At 44.8% G+C, this 22,722-nt stretch overlaps 1 protein-coding gene across 3 annotated transcripts in view; it reads right to left on the reverse strand.

Moving 5' to 3' along the window:
* Positions 1–22,722, reverse strand: part of sned1 (sushi, nidogen and EGF-like domains 1) — a 32,154-nt gene that overhangs the window by 5,993 nt on the left and 3,439 nt on the right. For 2 of the 3 annotated variants that reach the window (XM_030082841.1, XM_030082840.1), the window contains exons 2-26: positions 17,638–17,925; positions 16,389–16,529; positions 16,120–16,282; positions 15,668–15,793; positions 15,248–15,361; positions 14,186–14,299; positions 13,530–13,643; positions 11,081–11,173; positions 10,813–10,944; positions 10,058–10,177; positions 9,612–9,728; positions 8,219–8,362; positions 7,631–7,804; positions 7,396–7,509; positions 7,187–7,300; positions 6,934–7,047; positions 5,762–5,878; positions 5,359–5,646; positions 5,102–5,285; positions 4,816–4,928; positions 3,562–3,840; positions 3,301–3,442; positions 2,219–2,301; positions 489–587; positions 148–264 (exon numbers count right to left, since the gene is read on the reverse strand). In XM_030082841.1, the coding sequence (XP_029938701.1) occupies positions 148–264; positions 489–587; positions 2,219–2,301; positions 3,301–3,442; positions 3,562–3,840; positions 4,816–4,928; positions 5,102–5,285; positions 5,359–5,646; positions 5,762–5,878; positions 6,934–7,047; positions 7,187–7,300; positions 7,396–7,509; positions 7,631–7,804; positions 8,219–8,362; positions 9,612–9,728; positions 10,058–10,177; positions 10,813–10,944; positions 11,081–11,173; positions 13,530–13,643; positions 14,186–14,299; positions 15,248–15,361; positions 15,668–15,793; positions 16,120–16,282; positions 16,389–16,529; positions 17,638–17,925 (3,604 nt within the window). Of the gene's footprint in view, positions 1–147; positions 265–488; positions 588–2,218; positions 2,302–3,300; positions 3,443–3,561; positions 3,841–4,815; positions 4,929–5,101; positions 5,286–5,358; positions 5,647–5,761; positions 5,879–6,933; positions 7,048–7,186; positions 7,301–7,395; positions 7,510–7,630; positions 7,805–8,218; positions 8,363–9,611; positions 9,729–10,057; positions 10,178–10,812; positions 10,945–11,080; positions 11,174–13,529; positions 13,644–14,185; positions 14,300–15,247; positions 15,362–15,667; positions 15,794–16,119; positions 16,283–16,388; positions 16,530–17,637; positions 17,926–22,722 lie in introns of those variants that run through there. The other variant, XR_003930424.1, reaches the window with a different exon arrangement.

Consider the following 22,722-nt stretch of genomic DNA (forward strand, 5'->3'; position numbering starts at 1 on the left):
ATTTGACACCAATTCACATTCTCCTTTTGATGTGCTGATCAGCGGGATGAGCCAGAATTCAGTACATCTGCTACAAAGAAGTGCATTTGAGCGCCTGTGTGTGTGTTTGTGTGTGTGTGTGTGTGGCAAAGAGGCACGCAAACTTACACAGTTCACACTGTCTGCCCTTGAAGCCTGCGGCACAGTCGCAGATGAAGGAATCGCCCTCGCTCGCACACGTCCCTCCGTTCTGGCAGGGCAGGCTGCGGCAGTCCTGGGGCGACTCTGCGAGACAACAGCTGCCATCAACATCTTCAGAGCAGAATGAGCGCGGGTCTCGGGTTACACTACTCACTACTCGGCATTATCCACAGCTGATGCCATGTGTTGATAGCCCCCGGCTCTACCCCCACACAACCCCAACATGAATCTCATGTATGTCTGTGGTGCTTCAGCTGGGAACGTTTACATGGGCATCTATCGAGGAACGAAAACAGCACAACACCTACCAGGCTTTGTTCTTAAGGCTTCCTCTTGATTCTCTAGAGCGAGGCTGATTTTGTTTGTTGTTTCTTCCATCTTTTCTAATCTTATTGGTGGGTCGGGCTCTGCAAGGCAAAACATTTCCTGCCATGAATCGTTGTGGAAAGATGAAACAGACGTCAAGCTGCCGGGTGACTCTTGCTCAGATTTACATGTCCCGCTCGCCGAGACACTTGAAAGATCTGCTGTATGCATTCCTTAATCTGAACCAGCACAGCGCCGCTTTAAGTAAATGCATGCGACACTGTGGCTGTAGCCTCATTAAAAGAGGCAGGGCAAGCTTCAAGAGGAAACTCATACTCAAGAGCACATGATACCATCTGTACACAGCAGCTTTTTGTGTGTAGGGGGTCAAATAGAGTCAAAATAAATACTTGATTCAGAGAGTAACTGGCTTTATCAAACATCTACTGACTTGAAGGGGGCAGCGATTGTTGAGTGAAGCTGGTCTCTCCAGAGTCACTCAGTGTGGTGACGTTTCAGAGAGCAAGGCTACGAGTCCAGGGCCTTCGTTATTTCATGTGTCAGGACAACAATGAGAGATAACTCCGTTAGATGTCTGTAGAAGATCAGTACTGTGGCGCAGCACGTCAGTTCAGCGGATGTCAAGACCGACACAAGCGAGCCTGCAGACCGCTGGACACTATTCACACCTCATTATGCCTCGGCTGCCTCGATCCCATCGTTCCTTTCAGACGGACCCTCTGGTTCGAGGAGGAAAGATCAGTGTAACAGTCTGCGTGAGCGATTCCTAAATCTGAGCTCCGACTTAGGCGGAAAATTGTGTTAATGACCCAGATGAATGTGAAGATAATCTGAGACTGCCGTCTTTGTTTCTCTGCTCTCAGCAGGTGGGGTGTGCACTGAAGACCACAGTAAAAACTGAGGGACACACCCACACAAACACACACTCATTCTACAGTCACAGCAGCAAATATATGACTCTCCTCTCATGATCTCTAAACTAAAAAGTGATTACTACCTTTGAAGCAGGTAGAGTCACAAAGCTTGAAGATCCATAATAAATTGGATATTTGGTAAATTTCCACATTGTGTTTGAGTACGTTAATGAACCCACTGATATGGAGCTGCACAACAATGAGACTCTGTTCAGCTGTAGAACTTTTGAATTTAGAAAAACATGCATAACTTTATAACACGAAAGAAATAGTGAATTTTCTGCTCCTACTGTACATCGACTTCCAACATATAGCTGTTGGAAGACAGAAACCTCCACAGGAAGCCATTAAAATAAGGAAAAATTTGTTATATTTAGATGAAGAACAGCCTTCACTATTCACTGCAACAGTCAGATTGTGTAGTCTATTTTGGGGTATGATTTCCTCTGTGTTGGTTTGTACGCAGCCACATAAAGTGCTTTGACCAACCTGTTCCCCTGCATGTTGTGTGTTCTTTACAGAAAATGTGGATTTAGCGTGTTAACACTGCATTTCCATTTTCACTGCTCTTTTACACGATAGAAAAACATCTCAGTGATAAGAGAAGCAACTGAAGCTCTTTCTGGGTTTGCTGCACATCTGTGATTTCTGTATTACAGCTGAATATGCCGATGCAAATATTACCATGTCCCACAGTATTAGACCAAATTACTTTTTTAATTCACATTCCAATATTGCATCTTTTATCGTTTACATTGGCTGCATCAGTAAAAGTGGACATGATGACTCATACTTACTGGTGCGATGTCGAATGGTTTTTCTGGGCAAGTTAGTAAATTTGGCTGTTATCTTCCCCCTCCTGTCAACAAGTTCTGTATATCTGCAAAACCAAAAATAGCTTCATTTGAAACAGTGAACCAGTGAGCTTTATTCATAAAGGCGATGGATATACTGCTGATGCAGTCAAAAATCTACAGATCAACAAACACAGACATACAAAAAGCAATAACATAATGTTGTGGACACGACATTGCAATTTATGAATTGAAAAAACATGTACCATATACAAAATGTCTGTTGTTATTGTTCAGACGACAAAACCTGAGACACCACAAACATGAACCTGAGGCGATCTATTCCAGAGAGAAATGACTGTGAAGCTTAGAGATGTGCATGATGTGAGGACAGACTAGAGACTAATCAAATCTTTTTCAGTTGAGATTTTTATCAGATTGACTAAACTGTCGGCTTGTGGGATTAAACTGAACATGTATGTCCTGCATATTCGGGATGGAACAAGAGGAGTCACAGCTCAGTGACTGCTGAAGGGAAATAAACACACAGGACCCATGAAGTGCTTCTTGTTTTGGATGGTTTCCTTATTTAAGATGATGGAGGGAGACGTCCACACTCACCTGATCTCAGTGTATGGACATTGGACAGGAGCATATTTATTTTAATCTTGAAGTGAAAACTGATGTGAACAAAGTAATATCAACTACTTCAGTTCATGTAAAGTATCTACAGTTACTTGCGGACTTATTACTTATGTTAGTATTTTATCTCTCTACTTGTTTGATGGCCTTCAATGCGTCTGCAGCTCGATGTCCTCGAGGGTATTCACCTGCGTCTCGTCTCGTTTCCTGAATCGGCGGCGTCTCCAGTGTTGTCTGTGGTCAGTTGGTAATGGTTCAGTATTGTCACGTCTGCCTGGTTTTAACCTCTTTTGATGCTCATTTTTTAACTAGTGAGACGACAAATAAACTGAATCCACATCTGAACAGTGCAGTGACTCGTGTGTAAAACCTGATGTGACTAAAGAGTGTATGTGGAAGACTTCAGTCATTCACCGATACTCAGCGCAGGCTAATGCTCGTACCTTGGGAGCTCCTCTGAGTTCTCGGTGTCTGTCGGGCCTCCCAGGTCTTGGGACTGTGTTTGGGGAGGCGTGCGTCCACCTGGAGTCCCTTGTCCGGTTCCTGCTGGCCTCTCTCTCCTTCCTGGTCGGGTCTGCATTGGCACTGGATCAAACGGTACAGGAAAACCGAGTTGTCTCTTGAACACTCAGTGCTGTCAGACTGTGGATAATACATGAGCTGTGAAGGGGAAATCCTCACTGCGGAGGCTGTCGGACACTCACAGGTAGTGAAGGTGAGGTACTGAGGCAAACTGTGCATCTGCTCCTGCCCGGTGTTTTTCACCGACGTGAGAGCCACGTAGTAGTGCTGTCCCGGCGTCAGCTCGCGCAGGGTGTACGACCCGAGTTTTCCATCCGGCAGGAAGCGACTCCTGGTATTCAGTCCTCGGGTCAAGTTGACCACGAAACCGTCCGGGATGTTCCTGAGCTGGCGAGTCCAAGTGATCAGGGCTAAGTTGGACTTGAGATGAGCCACGGTGAGGTTCTGTGGGGGAAGAGGCCCTGAAGGTAACACATGCGGACAGTCAGCGGAGGTGGCGAGAGGACAGCCGGATACCAGGGCCTGGTGACAGTGGACCAATTAACTCTGCTGGTTCTCACACGGAAAACTGACCAGTTTAGCCATTCATTTGATTGGAACTGACAACATTTCAGTTAAATGAGGCAATGAATGACTATTTCTTCTCCAGCTTTTCTCTGTCATTATTGTTATCTGGTTAGTTTTTATCAGTCACCATAAATACATATCAATGATTCCTCTCAAACTCAAACTAAAGTCTAAAACAAAATGACCCTGCTTTCAAAAGACACAAAAATAAATCAGAAACACATATTTAACTTAAACTTCACTGAAGTGTCAAGGTGTCACAGTCAAATTTAGGGAAATGTAAAATGAAATTAAACATACTTCCTGATTGAAAATTCTAATCTGAAGAATTTATAAAACAGCCATTATGCCACAATTAAATCAGCATCTATTTTTCAATCAATCAAAGTCTCAATTCCATTCCATGTTTGATGCTTCCCTCTGAAGAAGTGACGGGTGGCACAAAAGTACTGCTTAACAGTGGAGAGGCCACCAGTCCATTAGAGGACAAACAGTGTCCTGTAGGGCCACTTACTGTGTCCAGTTAGCCTCACATGCATGTTTTAGGACTGTGGGAGGAAACCTGCACACAGAGGAGAACATGCAAACTCCACAGGCCTGGGCCCTCTCGTAGGAGCATTGCTCCACCGTGTGGCCATTTCAAATACTATAATTTGATATTCTAAACCAAAGGTGTTTCCTCCTGTATTGCTGTAGACATTGACTAAATCATTTAGTCTGGCTTAGTTTTAAGATCATATTCAGAGCAAAAAATGTTAGCAGCAGTATAATAGGTTGTGTATGTATTCGTTCATGTCTAGGGTCAGTATAAAAAAACGAAAAACATTTCAGTTCTTCGATGCTGACAGCCAAATGAAGAAGACACCTACTTGTCCAGAACTGCAGTGGTCCAGCCGAGTGGCTCGTGGAGGGGAATTCATCTGGTCTGACTCCACTTTGACTCAAAACATCTACCGTGTACATCTGACCGGGCAGCAAGGAGCTGGAAAACAGAGGCAAGCAGATCCAGTCTGCCTCAACTCTCAGTTAAGAGGTGAAACGGCGCCCTCTGCTGGGTGAACATCAGAATACTCCCAATGGTTCAAGACTCTTGCACAGCACCATTCAGTGGACACAACCTCAACTGCAGGCGCACAAAAGAAAATTCCTTCTGACCTGAAGGTGTGCTCCGTCGTGCTGGTGTTGAGCACAGCGGTTCGAGCCTCGCTCCCGTCTGAAGGCACCAGAGACACGAGGACGCGGCTGACCGCCGCGTGGCGGGCGGCCTGAACCAGCCAGCTCAGCCACACCTGGGAGGAGGACGCGTTGACCACCTGCAGCTGCTCCACACGCCTCGGCCCTGCGGCACAAACACACCCTCCTGTGAACTCACTCGGCGCGAAGCGGCAGACAGCACGGAGGGAGATGCTCACTGGTGCGGATCAGCGCCGTGGCGGGCCGGCTCGTGTCGTTGCTGTTGGTTTTGAGCTTGATGGAGACGGTGGAGATGTTGTACAGCAGGCCGGGCACCAGGCCCCGCATCACGTGGGTGGACTGCTGCCGGTCCAGGTAGTCCGTTTTGGGGTCGCTGTGGCCCAGAGGAGCGTAGCTGACGGCGAACATGCTGATCAAGGTGTGCGACGGATCGGGCTGGTCCCAGCGCAGCTCCACCTCGCTCTCCTCCACGCGCACCACATGGAGACCAGGCGGGGGCAGCAGGTCTGGGAACAGGGGAAACCTTACATGTCTAACTCATTAACATTATCACGGAGCTGTCTTGGTGAAACGCAGGCCGAGGAGCATGTGGGGGACGGTACAGCGTGATTTTCAGCTAACCTTTCTCACAGTCTTTGCCTGTCAGTCCCACTTTGCAAACACAGTTGTAGTTTCCTCTCCTGTCGCTCCAGCAGCTGCCGCGGTTCCCACAAGGCTTCAGCACACAGGGATCCTCCACTGCAGGACAAACACAGATGACTGAGGACACCAGACGTCTCATTAACACTCAGTCTACACAAAAATAGGGTAAGAGACCCCATAAAAAAGAGAAGCTTCATTTTAACATTAAAATCTGACGACAGAGGGACTCGTTTCACGTGTCCACTGCAACTCAGCTGATTTATTTTGGCTGAACTCTGAATAGAAGAAAGAATGGTTCACATTAGTGCAGAGACCGGAGCACAAAGCCAAACCGAAGACAGAGGGAGCCAGAGAAGAGACCGACAGAGCAGCTGCCTTCTCCTGACGCTGTGGGGCAGGACAAATGTACACGATAATCTAAACTAGATTACTCAATCAATCAGTCTTCATGGGGAATTTTTCAGACGATAAAATGTGGTACAAAGTGATTTAGATATTTAAAAAATAAAGCCTCCCCGCAATTCAAAAAAGGGAGAAACTATTATATGGAGCTATCCGTAATGTGAGGTGGCTGCTGCAGCTGGACACTTCAGCCCCAATGAACGGTAACAGCCAGGTCGTCTATATAAATAGCATAAAACGCAACCAAAATAAAAAAAATGCAATAAACAAAATAGAAATTTGGCAGAATGTATGCATTATATGTTACAAGGAGGTATGATTTTGATGCCTGTGTGTGTGTGGGTGTGTTTGTGAGAGAGATTTTCAAAATTCTATATTTTTTGTTAATGTTTTTGTCATTGATCAATGACTCTCAGTTAAAATGAACAGTAATCTACAAATATTTATTAAAAAAACTAAAATAAAAACACACGGTACGTTGGAGCACATAAGAGTAAAATAGTTAAATAGCATTTCAGTTACCTCAGTGACTGAAAGTGAAACTTTGCAATTCAGAAAAAGATAAAACTGACAATAACAAAAGTCAGCTTTGAAAAAATGTTCATTGTTTTTTGCATGAACTTTGCTTTAGTGCAATTATTACTTCACACGGGGCATTGGATTGACCTCTGGAATATGATAAAATACTACTGGAATTACCTTAAAACATGGATAAATAAAGTTTTAGGAGGAAAAGTGAAGCCTCTTACACATCTGACATTGGTCCCCAAAGAAGCCGTCTTTGCACAGACACAGATAATTGCGCCTGTATCCGCGGCACACGCCGCCATTCAGACAGGGGCTGGACTCACAGCCGTCCTGCTCTACACACACACACACACACACACACACACACACACACACACACACAGGAAAAGGTAAATAAAACTTTCGCTCCAGAATCATCTCAGCATCAAACGATGCTGCAGTGCGTGTTGTGAGGAGGGCGAATGGCCGGCGCACCGATCTCACACTCCTGGCCTCTGAACCCTTGTGGACAGTGACACAGGAAGGAGCCCGGCTGGTCCTCGCACGTCCCCATGTTCTTGCAGGGCTCCGACAGGCATTCGTTGATGTCTGCGTCATGACCAAGCACGCACACGTTATTAAATGTGTGTATGAATGCAGTAAATATCTGAGTTTAGGATCAGAGGTGTTCTGCGAGGCTTTACCTGTCTGACAGCGGATACCGCTGAAGCCTTCTCTGCACACACACTGATAGGATCCGATCTTGTTACGACATGTACCGCCATTAAGACAGGGCTGTGAAAGGCACTCATTGACCTCTGTGAACACGGAGAATTCATCGGTTAGCGCAAGAAGACAGACCGCTGTAGTGACTGCGATCTGTTTTTGTACGTCCTCCTCCGTCGCTCAGTGTGTTGTTGTGTGTTGTGCGACACAGACCCTCGCAGACGGGCGGCTGGCTCCAGTCTCCCTGAATACCACAGATGCTCTGAGTGGCTCTGGGCACCGGCGTGAAGCCCGAGTGGCACACGTACACCGCCATGGAGCCGGGCGTTGTCGAGGAGAACTGGACCTCGGCGTGCTTGACCTGCGGAGGCAGCCCACAACCCAGCTCTGCAACAAACACAAACACGCCGATCGTGTCAGCGTGGCTACAGAGCAACACAAGCCCGCAAACACCGAGGCTTAAAGCAGCTCATGCAGACGCACACTTATGGCAACAGGGGCCCTTTCCATCCTGGCACTGTCATTTTGACCTCCTAAAATTACCTCCAGCACGCTGTGACGGTGCGGGGACATGAACTGTCAGGTCCAGCCGGGTCTTACTCTATATAGCAACGCTGTATATCTGGAGTCTCCAGTGCAGCAACACTGCTAAAATTACATCTGGATGGAAAGTGTGTATCTGCTCACCTCGCAGCTCAGGATATCCCCTGCTGGTGCCAATACAATTAGGTAAACATTGTACAAACATCAGTGTCACACAGGGATTAAGAGCTGCTGAGTGGTGACACACAGTCTGCCTACCTGCAGAGGAATGCACTGAGCTCCTGCTTATTTCGCAGTGCCTGCCAAGGTAGGCCTCCGTGCATTCACACTTATACTTTCCGATGTAGTGAAAACACGTCCCGCCATTCAAACAGGGGCTGGAGGCACAAGGATCGGGCTTTCCTGAGGAAAACAAACAAAACCAAAAAACATTCACGTAATCATAATAACACAGACCACCCTGTCTTGAATTTCTTTCCAAAAGTGTATCTAGACCCTTTATGCCATTAACCCGACTCCTGTTCCACATTTCAGAAAGGTAGTGTACTAAGAACCTACTTGGATTTTAGTCAGGATCCTACAATGTTATATGAAATGAAGAGAAAAACCTGTAATATAAGAAAGGTCTAGTAAGATAAAGCTGTGCTGTTCTATGAGTAAAATAAATCCACTGCTGCCTGTTCAGTGTAAAAAGCTGCACAGGATCACGGTGGATTCATTTTTACTATCAGGCAGGTAAAGCTGATAATAAACTAATCTTTATTAAACAAAACTTTTTTTGTCTGCATTGATCAATCCTATTTCCAAGTTGTGGAGGTTCAGCCACATTGAGGCAGTCCAGGAAACTGATGGGGGTCAAAGGTCTTGCTCACTGACCCTCAGTGCCAAAAAGTCAGCTGTACGATTCAAACTTGCAAACTTCCGATACAAAATCTACTCCCACCTTCGAGCACTGATGTACAGTTTCAGCTACAATTAACAGATGTGCCAAGTTTGTGAATTCCCCTTCCCACAATCTGTCTGTCTGTCTTATCTGTCTCATTTTAATACGGGCTTATGCATCTTCTATCACTAAAAGAGCCATTTTTGAACAGTTTTCACCAAATACAATGCAGCTAGACCTGCCAAACTCAAGTCACAAACCTTGACCGAAGCAAACGCAAATGTTGCAACAGTTTTGACAACAGATCTCAGAATGTGGCTTCAGGCAAAGCACAATTTCTACTTCTCAACGTGGACAATGCTACTGTATGTCCCTTGCTACAGCACTGCTGGTGCTAACAGGCACAACTGTTAAAGGTGTATTTCTGCTCTTATAACACACTGGTTTCCTGTTTCTAAAAAGCTTTGAACACATGCTTGAAATCATGCAGCGTGTTGCTTTTGAAATGGAAAATCACAGCATAAGGCAGCCCTGTGTGGTATTGGAGAAAGGAAGATTAAAAAGAAGTACTCCTTAAAGAAATACATTATGTGTGCATGTGTGTGTGTGTGTGTGTGTTAACAATATACTCACAGCAGAGCAGCATATTGAGGCCTGAGAGTTTATCTAGTCAGGGTTCTTCTTAATGCTCTCACACAGATGTGCAAATCAACAAGTCCAGGCACTGCGTATAAAATACTTTGAATATTACCTTAGGGGGACACTCACCCACTTCGCAATGTTTTCCAGTGAATCTGAAAGGACACACACATCGGTAGGTGCCCGCCTCTTCCTTACAGGAGCCTCCATTGCGGCAAGGACCAGAGGCACAGGTATTGAGTCTAACTGGAAAGAGACAGAGGAAAGGGAATCCTTGAAGCAGAAAACACTCTAGCTTCTAATCACACAAAATGAATCTGTTCCAGTACATTGCATTTCAAGCTATAATTCAGGAAAATAGCCCATAACTCAGTCAAAAGTACAAATTATCCCTAAGCCTTTCAGCATCACAATATTTCAAGCAGCATTACGAGTAATGACATGTTTCCTGGTGCAATGAAACTGTAGTTGGGCTTGAGCCTCAGAAATAATGCACAAATCCAAACAGCATTTCACAGAAGGCACTGTATGAATTCTAGCCTAAGCTTTGAATAGCTCTGAATCGATTTTGCTACCTTTTTCACAGTGATTCCCCCAGTATCCATACTGGCATTCGCAGGTGTAGCCGCCCTCCCGCTCGTAGCAATACCCTCCGTTCAAACAGGGAGAGGAGTCGCAGACCGATCGGGGCTGTACTGAAAAACACACACCGAGACTTGACTGTGTTCCACCGTATGAGAATCAGCAGCAATACCACGGCGTTCATGCAAAAGGCCTCATGCCAACCTTCAGAAAACAGATTGCTTCTGTCATTTCAGGATTAGGCTGATTTAAAAAAATATCACAAGCACTAAAGCAACATAAATCCGTGGTAATGTCTCTCCACGTGGCACATGTTAACTGCAAACACGATTACAAAGAAGAAGTGGCGCTTGTGGATAAGAGGCGCTATGCCGGGGTCAGACTGCCACCCTGTCTTAAACTGCAGGAACACTTGTTTACAGGTAATGACCATGAGAATTATACATTGTTTTGGGCAATTTTAATGAAAAAAAAAAACTTTAAAAAAAACACCTCAGACTACTCTGTCCCAGTGATGCAGAACAGCTGCATGACACGAAACATTCAAAGGCAAGATTAAGATAACATTAAAATTAGTATCACTTTCAGACTGCAACTCTGCGGAACGATAATGGATTATAATGGATCTAATTTATTTTTTTGGAAGTGTCATTTGAGACATTATTTAGAGTGTATCAACAGGGTTGCTCACACACACACACACACACACACACACACACACAGTTGAGTTGGTGCCTGAGGCTCTTACCATAGGGGTAGAAGTCCTTGTGATCGAGCTCGGCTCCGGTCTGACACGTGCACAGGTAGGCTCCTCCGTACTCCAGACAGGGGCCTCCATCAGGACACGGCCTGCTGTTGCTGCACGGTGTCTGGGTTACTTCTGGGTGGAAGGAATTGGGGAAGACAGGTTAACAAATGTCTCCCGGCTTCAGACGTCTGTGATCTTGCTGTGACCTAGTTTGCAGTCGTCAGAGCTCTGGTGAGAGACCAGACGGGATTATGCGTATCATACCCACCAAACTGACAGTAGAGTCCTGTGTAGCCCGAGGGGCACTCACAGGTCCCGTTGAGGTCCACACAGACTCCCCCGTTCTGGCAAAGGCATTCCTCTGCAGCGCAAAGGGAAGGACGGAGGGAGAGCATGAGACTCGGAGACGGAGAGAGAGGTAACTTGAAAGCAATTAGGTTAGCTTTTCTGTACCGGCCGATGTGTAAACAGAGGGAGAAGGTATAAATGGTCAACATGTGTACCAGATGCCGAGCGTCTTTCATCTGCCGTACTGTAAACTATATATTGATTTGCTGTCATTTCTCTTTCCCTGATCTTTTCCAACAGAGTTCAGAGGGCCAGGAGATTACCAGTCAGCACGCCGCTGCACATCCGCTCGGAACAAATTATAAGAATGTTTTTTTTTTTTCTCCCCTACTTCCTAATTGCAGCGGCGGATCAAAGGACACGGCCGTATCACAGCTCCACGGCTCCCCTTTGAAGTCCCAGGAGCACAGAGGAAGGTATTATTTTTCTGATGATATGGAGCATATTTTGTGACCAAAACGTATGGCCCTGAGGGCAATTAATGGATTGTTAATTTGCAAGAGGAGCCACTTTGATAGGCCACCTGTGCGGGCTCGTGCCCCTTTGATGTGGAAGCCCTGATTAGGCACTTCTGAGTCCCGCTACTTTCTCTTCCTTGGAGGACCGCGCTCCTTTTTCCGCTGTACCTTCCAAGTGAGCCAGGCAGGAAAGTATTTGAGAGATTTAAGAGAGCCTATATAAGCACTGATAGTTATTTCAGCTCAAGGGTGAGAAGTAGCATGCATTTGCAATAGCTCAAATACTATTAAAGAGCTTTTAGGTGTGTGTGTGTGTGTGTGGTGGTGGGGGGGGGGGGGGGGGGGGAGACATCTTGCAGGCTCTGTTATCAGTGTGTGACAGTAACCTCCTGTGTGAGTCTGAATTAGCTTCACTGCAGTAGCTACTCGATCACTCGATATGCAGCTATAAAGAAAAGAATGAGAAGTTAAATGAATTTTGTAATTTGGTGCTTCCAAACAATTATGCAAGGAGCAGCTGTGCATGAAACTGCGGTGGTGCCATGGCCAACATCCAGGGGAGCCAGTAGCTGTGTAAGAGCATGCATATTTCAACAGCTCTGTCTGAAGAAATGACCTGAATACCAGCAGCTTTGACTCATAAAGAGGCCTTTTTAAGTCTAGACAAAGCACTTCCTCTTGTTGGTAAACTAATAAAATGTGCTATAAAACAATTATTCGCAAGATCAAGCGACTGGTTCCCGTAGTAAACCGGGCGAGGCTGTGTCAGTTTTGATAATTACGATAATCCATCATCACAGCAGCTTCTTCCAGGGCACAGTTCCAAATTCCTGTGGGATCGAGGGCTCCTCTTCTAAATACCCCAGTCTGCTCTCTCCCGGCCCAGCCTGCCTGCGCCAAGCGTCCGTTTGGGCCAACAGTGCTCTACCTTCACACTTGTCGCCGTAGAAGCCGGGCGCACATGTGCAGTTGTACGTTCCTGCAGCGGTGTGTTCACAGATCTGGTGCTCGTAGCAGCCCTGCTCCTCACACGAGGCTGGAGATTTGAAAGCAGTGGTAGGCTCTTAACGTGTTGAAATATTATGAAATATTATTACATTTTATTAATTTTTTTTTTTTTGCGGAAAACTTAATCTGCACACGCTTTTACCTGTTTGATTTTCTGTCTCAGTTAAATTGATCTGCAGCTTCGCCAGTTCTAAGACACGGATGCAAGAACAGGGACACGGGTTGATGGAATTCAAGGTCAATGGCAATATTCTGTGGGTTTGTAGCAGTTTAATATGTATCCTGCCACCTGGAAACCATTAATCAACTGGAGACGTTTATAACTTAGAGATCCTTATCATACATAAATTTACCAAAAGCATCTCTAATAGAAAATCTTGGGCCTAGGATGCTTTGGACATTGGTGCACGAGGAACCAGTCAAGCTCTAGACGGCGTCTCATTCAGAGAAGACCCTGGATATTTCTGCTACTGTAACAACAAGGCTTCACAGTAGAAGCAGAAACACATAAGAAAAGGACAAAATGCAGGACTGAAATCCTGAAATCCTGCAAGACTGAGAGATCTTTCTCCTAAAAGTGTCCTGTTTCAGCTCCTATACGATGGTAAACATTCTTTTTGGAGATATGTGGATGTCTTACATTTTGTCTGGCAGCCTTTTGCATGCTGTCTATGTTATGTTCTCAATAAAATGCGGCTCTATGAGGTTTGTTAAGAATTAATAAATATATCCCCTTTCATTTACATTTTACACAAATTTAGAAAATTTGTTAAAATTGTGAGTTAATGAATGAATGAATTTTGAATCCATCTCATTCAGAATGTGATGCGGAAAACAACAGTAAAACGCAGCATAAGGACTGGCGATGTGCTTCTCTGAACACGGCCCTCCGGAAGAGCCTACCTGTTTCGCAGAGCGCTCCAGTGAAACCATCGGGACACGCGCAGGTGAAGTTGTTCACCTGGTCAATACACTCTCCTCCATTCAAGCAGGGCTGCGACTCGCACTCGTTCACATCTGGAGGAAAAAAGTCCGTGAATCAGAGATGACAGCTTTCACGGTGAGCTTTGCCAGTGATCTCTGTCTTCGACACTGAGCTGGATTAGGAGCCCTGAACTTCCCTTCTGAAGAAAGTTTCCTTCCTCCTAGAGTTTCCTTGGCCAGGTGTCTGGTATTAAGACTGCAGTAATGAAGAGGCAAGGATTTATGAACTGTGCAGAGCCTGATAGTTTAATACCCAGCTGGACTCAAGTTTCAACAACAATCAGTCCCATGAGACTCAAGCTAAAAAAGAAATGAAATAAAATATAAACTTGTATACCTGCTTCACTTCACCTTAACTTCAGTGAATTCTATTGCAATAATTCATGGAATAGAAATTGAAATGTTTGCAGACCTTTTCAACCATAACCCATTTATCTAGGCAAGCTGAAAAAAACCTCTCTGGGCTGAAATGTCAGCCAGGAGACAGAGTTTGATGTAGAAAGCAGCGGAGAATATTTCCTCCAGAGAGATATGCCCGCCTACTTTCCCTGAGGACTGTGAAAAACCTCGCTCACCTGTCTCACACAGAACACCAGTGTAGCCAGGCTCACACACACAGCTGAAGCCGCCAGCGCTGTGTACACACGAGGCGTTGTTGAGGCATGGATGGTCTCTGCACTCATCGACGTCTGCAAGGGGCGCGCACGCACACGCACGCACGCACACACACACACACACACACACACACACGGAATATTTACTCAGCTGATTAATATATCCGCCTTGCTGCTCTGCTCACTCGGTAAGTATGCGCTGCTGGCTGTGAAAGGTATTAGAGGAGTTTTGATACATCTCTGCAAGCTGCACTGTGCAAATGGGGACAGAAACTCCAGCGAGCAAACTCCAGGACACTCCAAAAATACCGATTTTTTTAAAATATGGAAAGAAGCCATTGGTGCAGAAAGGATATCTAATTAGTTTTCTCCAGAGCTTGCTTATTGACCCTATCCAGAAGGGGGGATACAGACTTTGTAATACACAAGGAAAATATGTCAAATTCTATTTCAAATCCTTTCAAAGTTGTGGGCAATTAGCAATTGACAGCAGAATGCAATTGTTATGGCTGTTTGAAAAAAAAAACAAACGACCACCCCTCTGCAAATGTACACCATGCAAACACTGCAGCAGCTCAGTGCTTATCGTCCGTTCATAGACGAGGCAACGAGCCAGGAACTGAAAAACATTATTGATATTTTTGTTCTTTGTGGTTTTAAGCAGAATTTGCATACATTTTGTGGCGGATATCAGTGAACAGTCTTAATAACACTTCTGCCTATGATCACAGTTAACATGTGCACCGTTTGATTGTATTGCAGCTGAAAAAACGAGCCGGGATGCTCATCTGACTGGCCTGCAGTTCAAATCTGAAACCCACTGAATATGTTTGATCATTTGTGAAGCACGTAAAGTCAGTGGAGATGTTTTCCTTTCAAAAACTGATTGATTACCTGATTGCTTCGGCGCGCAGGGTACTGTTGAAAGAAGAAACAATGCAACACACCAGCGTCTCTGCTCGTCTCCTTCTACCTCTACTTCTATCAGTGTCAGTGTGAAGCTGTGTGTGGCGTCGGCTGTACCTGTCTCACACAGAATCCCAGTGTATCCATGAGGGCACTGACAGGTGAAGCTGTTAATCTGGTCTTTGCAAGTCCCTCCGTTCTGGCAAGGATGTGAGGCGCATTCATCCACATCTACAGCAACAGGAAGAGAAATCCAGAGGAGGTAGTATGACATTTCTAATTAATAGGAAAACATCTGTTCAAGGTCACTTAATAAAGCAACATCCGAGGAGAACGCGGCACACTGGCGAGAAGTGGATACAGGTATTAAAGAATTATCCAGGTGTCCGTTTGGCGAGTCCGGGTAGATCGAGTATTTTCTTAACAAGTTGACATTATTTTTCCTGGCTGATATCCGGTAGACAGTTAGTCATTCTTCACAGTGTGCAGTGTGTGTCAGGCGCAGCGGCGCAGGAAGGGGTGTCGGCCGTAACTCACCGATCTGGCAGCGTCGGCCGGTGAAGCCGGCCAAGCAGGAGCAAGTGAAGGAGGGGTTTCCTGTGATGCAGTCGTCGATGCACTGGCCTCCGTTCATGCACGGTCGCAGGTGTGGGCAAACCGACGCTGTGGAGAGAGATCACACACACACACACACACACACAGACACACACAGGCGAGACACAAACAACATGATGGCCATGCACAGGTGTTACTGTAAATAACACTGATAACTTCACCAGCTTAGATCCTCCTAACTCAACTACGTAAGTCTACTACCTAAGACATCCAGGAAATAGAGGATCTTCCTCCCTGCTTCAGCTGGAGTGAATGAGTGAACCAATCGTTGCCTGACAGCTCCACAGCTGTCTTCACATCATTCAGACAGAATTACCAGGGAGATAAAGAAGAAAACCTAACAATTCCACTTTCTTCCTCAAGCTGTAACTCACCGGAGTCGTTGCATCCACCCACTTCCACGTGAGCGTCGTCGATGCGGAAGACCCATCTGCCCGGAAAGCCCACGTTGGTGGTGCCCTCCACGTTCACCACGTCCCCCGTGCGAGAGCCAGGGATGTTGAAGTAGCGTTTTCCGTCACCGGCGTTGAAGCCTGCCTGAGAGGAGAGCAGTAAAGAGGTGGATGTGAAATGCGGGAAGGCGGACGGTGCCGCGCATTCCTCATGCGACCGCCACCACAAGCCGACGACGGCACTCTCTTACCTGCGCCGCGATCCCTCCCAGTCCAGCCAGGTTTCCTCCACTACTGGCGTGCATGCCCGTCGTCCAAGTGATGTTATTGTACTGGAATATGGTGAAGGAAAGCTCTCTGTCTGTAATGAGCACCACTTGGAAAGTATTCACCTGCACACAAGAGAAACAGGCCGGGTTAAACTTTTTCCTGATGAGGAAATGTGGTAATAGCCCATGTATCTGACAGAGTCCTAATATTAATAGTACAGTTTCAGACTGCAGGAACAGTAGACTTCTCTGGGCCTGCGGTCTCCTGGGCCGGAGGGGAAGACATTCACAGATGCTATTCGATTGAAACACAGTAGCTTTGCTCTTGTTTTACGAGCTTCAGTGAAAAATGAACCAGCAGACTATTTCTTGACTTTCCAGCAGGTCAGTTCTCAACTTGCCTAATGCCGCCCGGGATTTATATATGTTTACTTCATATATGTTATTTGATTGTGGGATATAAAGTGGCAGATTATATAAGTTCCTGTTTCCTTGTGCTCCCTTTCAGTCATAACTTTGTAAACTTCTTGTTTGCTTTGTTCGAACTGTATTGTTTATTTTTCTTTTCTTTTTGTTCATGAATGAAAAAAAAATTGGAACTGTCATTCAACAAATTGTTGATTTCGGTCAATTTTAAAACAGAATGTAAATAAATGTTAGTTTGCACTCAGATTTAAAATTCTGTCTCTGTACTGATTTATTCCAGGTTTTTCACTGGTGGTGCGAATGAGCACAACAGAAACAGATTCATTTGGTTCTTGCTAAAACTGTTAAAAAGTCATTAGAGCTGTGATGAATCTTTCGGTTGCATTAGAGCTGGTCAGTTTACCAGTTAACAAAACACTGAACCTGGATGAACGGATGAACAAGTTGCATGATGACTGACGATTCACCATGTAAAACGCTTTGACCAATGATGCACAGGACACTGTGTGACGAGAGAGAGGGCTGCTTGTTGTCTAATGAGGTCTTTCATCTGTCAGTGACAAAATCAACATTCTAATTTCAAAGGTAGGAAACATTCACAGCAGGACATTTCAGAATTTCAAGTGCTAAGTGAGGAAAATCATCAATGTCATGAACTTCTTGAGTCGTGGATTTTCACAGTATTTTGATTATTCAAGCCTTGGTTAGTACAAGCGTCTCTGTCCTAAAAAATACCCCATCAAATAACAGGAAAGATGCTTTCAATGGAAGTGTGACAACAGTAAGGTGAAGTATAAGTTTGTACCGGTGTATGGGAGTTGCCTCCAAAGAAAGTAACTTGATGCCATGTAGAGATGAGGACCCATGTTGCGTTGAAGTTGGGGAACTCTGTAAAGTACGTCCTGACTTCACCTGAGGCTCTCCTCAGGATGGACGGGTCCCGACTCTCCCTGTAGAAGACGGTTCCCGCTCGACGGTTGTCTACGTCGGCCCAGAACGGCGCCACGGCCCGTCTGTCGCCGGCGATGGGAAAAGCCACAGGTGTGAACTGTGACACCTCCCTCAGGAAGGACACCAGCCCATTGTTGTTGACCTGAGGACGGAGAAACGTCTGGAGTTACTGCGTCTGTACGAAATCTATACGGACCTTCCTCAGCGTCAGATTAAATCGCTGCGGCTTGCTTGTGGGATTAGGTGGGGTTAGAGTGGAAGTGCTGATGCAGACAGACGGAGGTATTCTGACCTCGCAGGGCAAACAGCAGCACCGGGCAGAGCAAGCTTCAGTGACGGATGTTTGCACTTCGCATGTAGCAAACAGATGTTACCTTTATGCCGTATAATGATGGCAGCTGAGAAAACCTGATTTGCGCCGCTCACACACCTGCAAAGTTATCACACCAGGAGGAGTGTTCACGGTCTTTAAATTCACACAGGTCTGCCAACAGCAAAGTAACCAGAGAAATGAACCCAATCCTTTACTTGTCAACACGTCTCCCTCTGGGAACGCTTGATCGATGTATGTCTCAACTAATTACTCAATTAACCAATTCATCAAATGAAAGAAAACAATCCTGTGATTGCTAAAGTCTCTCAAGCTACCAAGACTTTCAGGTGTTTTAGCCTATATTGCAAAGATCTAGATTTTGACCTCTTGGAGAGAGAAAAGAATACAATTTTCTTTGGGCTCATTGCCAACACAAGTAAATTAGTCTTCTACAAATTAGATGAGTATCCATGTTCCTGGTGTTTGGTGCTGGGCAGGTATTGTACCTCTGGCTCATTGAAGCATTACAATAACAGCAAAAACTCCAACTCATTCCACGTAAGCCATCATAACAGAGAGCAGCCAGTGGTTGAAATTACCCATATGTACCTTAGTTTTCAAAAAAGTACTTCAAAAAAATTTGTGAACAGGTTATTATTTGTGGTCATCAATATGGGTTTGGGACTAAGTGATCTGTATCCCTGGGTTTAATGGATTTTTTTGAAAAGTATATCAGCAGCAACGATATATTCGAGGTGTTTTTACACTGATTCACGTGAAACATTTCACACGATTGATCAGTCTCCACTATTACCAAAAAAATGGAACATTTTGACACTGAGCCACACTGCAGAGAAATAACCTGTGGTGTTCCACAGGGCTCAGTTTTGGGAACACATTTCTTTATGTTTTACTTAAATGACATCTTTACAATACCAACTAAGTTCAAATCTGTTACATGATAAATAAGAATTACTCGTGATAGTAAAAAGAGAATTGGTTGTGCTGAAAACAAGGTTTGTGTTAATAAAATATCACTAAATGACTATAAGAAGGTGTTGAAGGTGTCATGCAAGTAATTTTTGGGGCCTTGAAGTTGACCCATGTGTACAGAAACCACATGTGACTATAGAAAAAAGAGCAAACGACAGACGACATACTGAGGCATATTAAATAAATACATCAATGAAATTTTACTCTATATTTCTAATTATTTCTCAGTTTCAGATATGGCTTTAAACCAGCATGCTGGAGGGAGAGTCAAGCAAAGAGAGAAACGCTCAACAATCATGTTAAAAGACGGTGAAGCAGAAAACATAAAAACAACAAACTACAACATTCCCTTAACTCAGCCAAGTGGTTTTTGGTCCTGAACGGAACCCAGCCTGAATGTGACAACTGGAAAACAGAATAAACATATAACAAAATTCTGATATTTATGACGATAAAAGCCCTGCATATCTGAGTGACATTCACTGTTAAAAAGGAAAAAACATGCCCTCAGTGATCTAATACGGCAAAAATGACGGACAGGTTTTCAAACCTGCTGTCATTGTCAAAACCTCTCGGTCAACAGTGAAAATATTTAGTTAACATGACCTTTGGCTCCACTGTAGTTTAAGTGTTTAACTGTAGTCACACGGAGAATGTGTGGAGCAACGTTTCTCTCTTTCATGAGTGAGAATCAACTTTAAGGCTGTTTTACTCATATAGAGCGAGTGCTCACGTCACAAACACACTTTAAATACTCTAAAGAACAGAGGCTTACACCCAGCGTTCACTCATGAATTATTTCTTACCCATGCGTTGTATCTGGACTAGTTTCCCCCAAACCGCCGTGACCTTTGCCTCTCAGCGTTCTCAGGCTGACAGCGGCATGCGACAGTGACAAAGCAACGTCAGATGGCTCGGCTCCGATCCGTGCTTGTATGAAAAACCATAATTTGAGGGACTCTGCAGTAAAAACAGCAGAGGAAGTTTTGTTTGGCGCTGCGCTGGCGCTCAGTTAATTGCCCGACCACAGTCTTCCCCTCTGCATCAGCGCGATGTGGTGAGAACGCGGCCGGCGTTGGGGAGACGGAGGGACCGGCTGACAGGGGCAGGGCCCGGAGGTCAGCCAGAGCGCCATCTGATACGGGAAGAAAAACAGGACACGGGGCACCAGGCTGGACGGATGGGAGGCTGTCCGTGAACGACAAGCCTCCCACACCCACGTGCCCACTAATGAGAGCGCTGTGGTGGCAGCGGTCTGGACGTCACCCATCTTACAGCAGAATTAGTGTAGGGATTCAGGAGCACTAAGTAGAGTTTATATTCCAACACTGGAATATGTTTTATCACCTAATCCAATCTCTTGTAGCATCTGGAACTGTTTAAACAAGTGTCTTTTCTTCCTTGTGAAGAATTTTTAAGGTTTTTTTTTTTTTTTTTTTTTTTTTTTTTTTTAAAAAGGCTGGCTTGACATGGAAATGACCTTGAGACCTCAGTGGAATCTAAACTGAACTCTGGACCTTCTTTCTTTGCATCCTATCGCATACTTTTGTTTTTCTCATGGATTCCAGCCGGGCGGCGAGTGGGACAGGCGTCCAGTAAAGGGTGGTGCTGCATCACACGTACGTGTGAGAGAGTGAACGGGTTCAGGGCCGCCTCGTGTTGTGCTGTAACACGACCAAGGTCAGAGTCAGAGCGGAGAGAAGTGCGATCAGTCAGCCTTGTAAGAATCATCTCTCTCTCCATATTTCTTCCTCTCACTCTCAATGGTGCCACTTCTCTCCGCAACACCCTTGTTATTTTTTGGGAATTCTTTTGCAGGATACATCCAGGATTTAGCTTGGGTGGTTTTCTTTAGAGCCAAGCAATTTATGGACTAAAATAAACTTTCATCTGGCTTAAGTCAAGCCAAAGCAAACCCCTAAATGAAAAAGGTGCCCGTAGTTCAACTCAGGAAAACATTAGTTTTCCTTGTCAGAATTGGAGGTTTCACAGCTACAAGCTTGTCCAATTATTTGAGGAGAGCGAAGAAAGCGGCTGCAGTCCACGGTCTGTGCACTTGGCTTTTAACTCCTCAGCCCTGGCTCACCTTTATTTCAAAAACATTGGTATTGAAGCAATAAATCCTGTCTGCGACCACGTGGAAGAACTCAAACACAGATTCCACTGAGGAGACTGGACAAAAGACACTCGTTCACAATTAAATGACAGGAAATTAATCCAAAAACATGAAAACAAGACACACTCTTCCAGGATGTATGCTTGATTTGAAACATTACCCATAATTCATTTAAGTTATATCAAACAAATAATACAATTTACCATTAACTTGTTGTTCTGTTAGAGATTAAACCAAAAAATGACAAAATGGAAAGTCTTACGGTGCTCGTGAAGCAGTAAAGTCACAGCTGACATTTATCTGTCCAGATTTATATAGATGCTTGTTAGGACTGTGGGAAAATGTGTCGCATGAAGGGTTTTTCTTTCATATTGTGTTCCAAAAGAACAGAACAAACATGAGGTGAAAGTGACCTTTAAGCCAAAACATTTCATCCATTAATTTTCTTTGCCCACTTTACCCAGACTAAGGTTTTGGGGTCTGGAAGTTATCCCAGTCGGCAGGGAGGGAGAGGCAAAGGTATTCCTGGAAAGGTTGGATGCCAAAATAAAATCAGCGGATTCCTGATTTAGAGCAGAAATATGTAAAAAATTCAAAATTCTCAGATTTGACACAGAGATTTTAAATAACAACACTTTGTGTGGAAACACAGACCGGAACCTTCAACCAGCTCAACCTTGAGTCTTCGTTTATACCGGAGGAAAACATGAATACGTTCCCCAAAAGCATTCGAAAACAGTGTTTTTTAAGACTGATCTTTAGTCAGTAGGTGATAAATCTAAAAGTTTTCCACAAGCTGCTGCTCTGCACTCAGCTTCATTGTTCATCATTAGGCTGCAGCTTCATTTTTCACAGAATAATTGAAAATCTAAACCAATGCTGATCTAAATGTCACATTGCTGTAATAACATACGCCATGTAATTGAGGCGTTGAGGTTTTAGATGTCTTCAAAGTGTGTGCAGACTGAGAGACATTCTTTTTTTTCCTGGTGGATGGTCTGCTTCTGTCACACTTTGCACCTCACACACACATATAAAGATCAGCCATGCAGAGCACAAAAGAACGAAGCCGACGCTCACATCTTTGGGCCATATACAGTGGTGAGTGACACTGAGTGAATGAAAGTTCTTCAGAAGATCGGGTGAGCACTTACAGATGTGTAATCTGAAAAGGGTGAAGTTAAACTGTAGCACGTTCTCCGCAGGAATCCTTTGAAAATGAATGTGAAAGTTGTTTATTTGTAGTTTATTCCCAATTAAAGACACAAGCCAGGCTATTTGTTACATGTATTTCCTGGAAAGACTTGGTTCCTCCACTGTTCAAAGGTTATGTATCCACAATAAATGCCTTTGATCATAACATTTTTTGCCTCACATCTGCTTTGAAATGGTTTCTTTCCTCTCTAACCTTGAATGTCCTTCTTCATGTTCTTGACTCTGGTCATCCACAGGAGTAGTTTATCTGTGAACTGTGCAGTTTAGAAGCCCCAAAGATGCTTTGCAGATCCATCTGTGTT

This window comes from Salarias fasciatus, chromosome 23 (genome assembly GCF_902148845.1).
Source record: "Salarias fasciatus chromosome 23, fSalaFa1.1, whole genome shotgun sequence".
Classification (NCBI taxonomy): domain Eukaryota; kingdom Metazoa; phylum Chordata; class Actinopteri; order Blenniiformes; family Blenniidae; genus Salarias; species Salarias fasciatus.